The 2,860-nt window shown below is 38.8% G+C and overlaps 1 protein-coding gene across 1 annotated transcript in view; it reads left to right on the forward strand.

Moving 5' to 3' along the window:
• polm (polymerase (DNA directed), mu) overlaps positions 1 to 2,860 on the forward strand; it is a 21,635-nt gene that overhangs the window by 10,514 nt on the left and 8,261 nt on the right. Inside the window, exon 9 of the mRNA XM_015033596.1 lies at positions 2,654 to 2,857. Coding sequence (XP_014889082.1) covers positions 2,654 to 2,857 — 204 coding nt within the window. The remainder of the gene's footprint in view (positions 1 to 2,653; positions 2,858 to 2,860) is intronic.

A 2,860-nucleotide genomic window follows, 5' to 3' on the forward strand; every position in this document is an offset into this window, starting at 1 on the left:
CAGACGAAACCACAGCATCTCCATCGACCACAGAGAGACGGTGGAGAGCGGTCAGAGTGGACCTGGTGGTCTCCCCCATCAGCCAGTTTGCTTTTGCTCTGCTGGGCTGGACCGGATCCAAGGTGGGCATCGTCACTCGCCCTCCGGGGGTCTCCTTTACTCGCCTTCTGACCGACATCACTTCCTCCGCAGCTGTTTGAGAGGGAGCTGCGGCGGTGGGCGGGGCATGAGAAAGGCATGTCTCTGAGTAGCCACGCCCTGTACGACAACAAACAGGTGAATGGATCAATGATCTCTGCTTCTGCCATGAAAGAAAAGCGATCTAAATTAATCAGTTATCATGTTTGCAGGGTCGATATATAAGAGCTTCTTCAGAGGAGGAGATATTTGCTCACCTTGGTCTGGAGTTCATTCCTCCAAATGAAAGAAACGCCTGAAAAATCCCTGTAGGAGCATCACGGAGCGCTCTGCTGACGACTGGAGAAACTCCAGCTGATACTCCATGCTCTGTGATCCTGCTGCTGGATGCATGATTGTGAGACAAAATGTTTAAAAAATCATAAATTTACAATGTTACAAGAAAAATGTATGAGAATAAACTCACAATAATATGAGAGTAAAGTTGAATTATTACAAGAATAAAGTCATAGTATTACAACTTTACTCATAATATGACTCATTTCTCATATTATAGCTTTATTCACATATTCTTAATTCTCATTTAATTCAACTTTATTTTGCAATATAATTTTATTCTCTTGTCATTATGACTTTATTGTCATATTATTTCAACTTTATTCTCGTAATTGTGTTTTATTCTTTTTTCTCTGTATGTACTATGTGGTAGTTGTCTGGTCAGCTTGAGATTTTACACTTGAACAGTTTGAAGCCTCAGATCTCAGAGCTTTAACAAACAATCAGCTGATCATGAAACAAAAAAATATAAAAGATTTTTATTGCTTTTATAAAGCTGTTAAAACATGCCATCCTCAAAAGAACGAGCCTGGCATGGCTTGCAGCTCACATTAATCATGTATTATTATTTTTTTCCCAATAAAAATGAAAAACAATAGAATGAAAATGTCCGACATAATAGATTAAATCCTCTCAGGATATAAATTCTAATGCTTTATGTTAGCTTTATCAATGTTCATAAACATGGGCAGCATTAGTTTTTAAAAATGTGGAGTGACTTATTTCATTTAAAATTAATAAAATGTTTTGCAAATATATTGTGTTTCTTTTGTGTTTGTTTTTGTAATTAGTTTTAAACGAAGTTGAATTGTGTTTTATTGTATTATGTGGTTATAGTAAACATTCCCAAACTCCTCTTCAGTTCCCAGCATCCTGTGGCTCTTTGACCGTTTTCTCTCCCTGAAGTGTTTGAACAGAACAATTCTAAATCCAACTACAGTTTTACTAAAATATCCCTCAGAATAATACAGAACTGTCTGACATGTAAATAGCTTTGAATCTGGGCAGCAAATAAATTCTGAAAATCTTAGTATATTCCATTTTTCACCGCTTTACTTCTGCAGAAATAAACTGAAAACTACAATTCGGCAGAGTAACAAGCATTCATAGTTCTGTTAAGCGAGGATTTTTTGTGGTTTCAGTTTTTTTGGTGCACGTCCTTGCTATGCATGTAAATGTTAACATTTTGCTCAGTTTTAGTGTATGGAGGGTTCCGTTAAGTGACTCTCCCCACAAACACACCTGTGTCACACTGACATCCATTCAGGACCGTTCTTATCAGTTTATCTGCACAGAAACCACAACACCGTCATGACAGTTCATTCTAATAGTAAAACTATTGGTTCTTCAGAGGCATCATGCACCAGATTAGAGTCAAATATTGTCAGCCTGCTGCATTTGACAAATTAACTACATAATTTGGATGTAGTCTCTGAATGACGCATTAACAACAAATTTAACAAACTTCTATTAAATATTCTACAGAGTTTCATTAAAATTGCTCCAACATGTAAGATAAGCAGATGTACATACATGTAAGGGTATCCCTGGAAAACATGTGGAAAAATTTTACATTTTATTTTGCGTGTCTATAAATGTTAACACAATTTTTATTTTTATTTTTTTAACAAGCAAAGGCTCTGGCCAGAACATCTGTATTTGCATGTTTCTGGTAGGCTAGTAAATCTGACGCACAAGCTTCTCTTGGCCCACAGGGTGTTAACTTTTGCTTCAAAAATGATATGACTGGAGGCTGGAAAAGACTGTTGTGTTCAAGTTGTGCTAAAAGNCAAGGATTTGTTTTATCCAATTAATCGATTATTTGTGATTAGTAATCGTTAGTCACAGCCCTAATCTTCTATGACCAAGTTTGCTTGGAGTCTAGGTTACCTGCTTTCACTTGGAATAAAACAAACAAACTGATAACTGCATGAATTTAATTGTTTGGGGGGCGGGGCTTGCCCAGGACTGCATTCCTGTTAGAGCCACCCCTGAACTTGATGCATTATGGATCCTGACTCGGGATCATCAGCAAGTCCAGGAAAAGCATCAAACATTTTAGGTTTCCTCTCATCTAAATAAAACCTTTTCCTGCTTCTTGTTTGAAATGAATATATTTCTACAACAACTTAGATTTCCAGACATGAACCTGATGCTGTCTGCCTCTCTCCATGAACAGGGCCTGCTGTTGTACCAGAAGACCACCAGGAACTCCTACTTGGAGTGTAGCGAGGGTCCGGGCCGGCCCCCCTCCAACATCGATCGCTTCGAGAGATGCTTGTCCATCTTCAAGCTGTCGGCAGGACAAACAGGAAGCGGTGTCCAGTCAGACGAAACCACAGCATCTCCATCGACCACAGAGAGACGGTGGAGAGCGGTCAGAGTG

Source organism: Poecilia latipinna, unplaced genomic scaffold (assembly GCF_001443285.1).
Source record: "Poecilia latipinna isolate Pla-1442-1.1 unplaced genomic scaffold, P_latipinna-1.0 Scaffold274, whole genome shotgun sequence".
Lineage (NCBI taxonomy): Eukaryota > Metazoa > Chordata > Actinopteri > Cyprinodontiformes > Poeciliidae > Poecilia > Poecilia latipinna.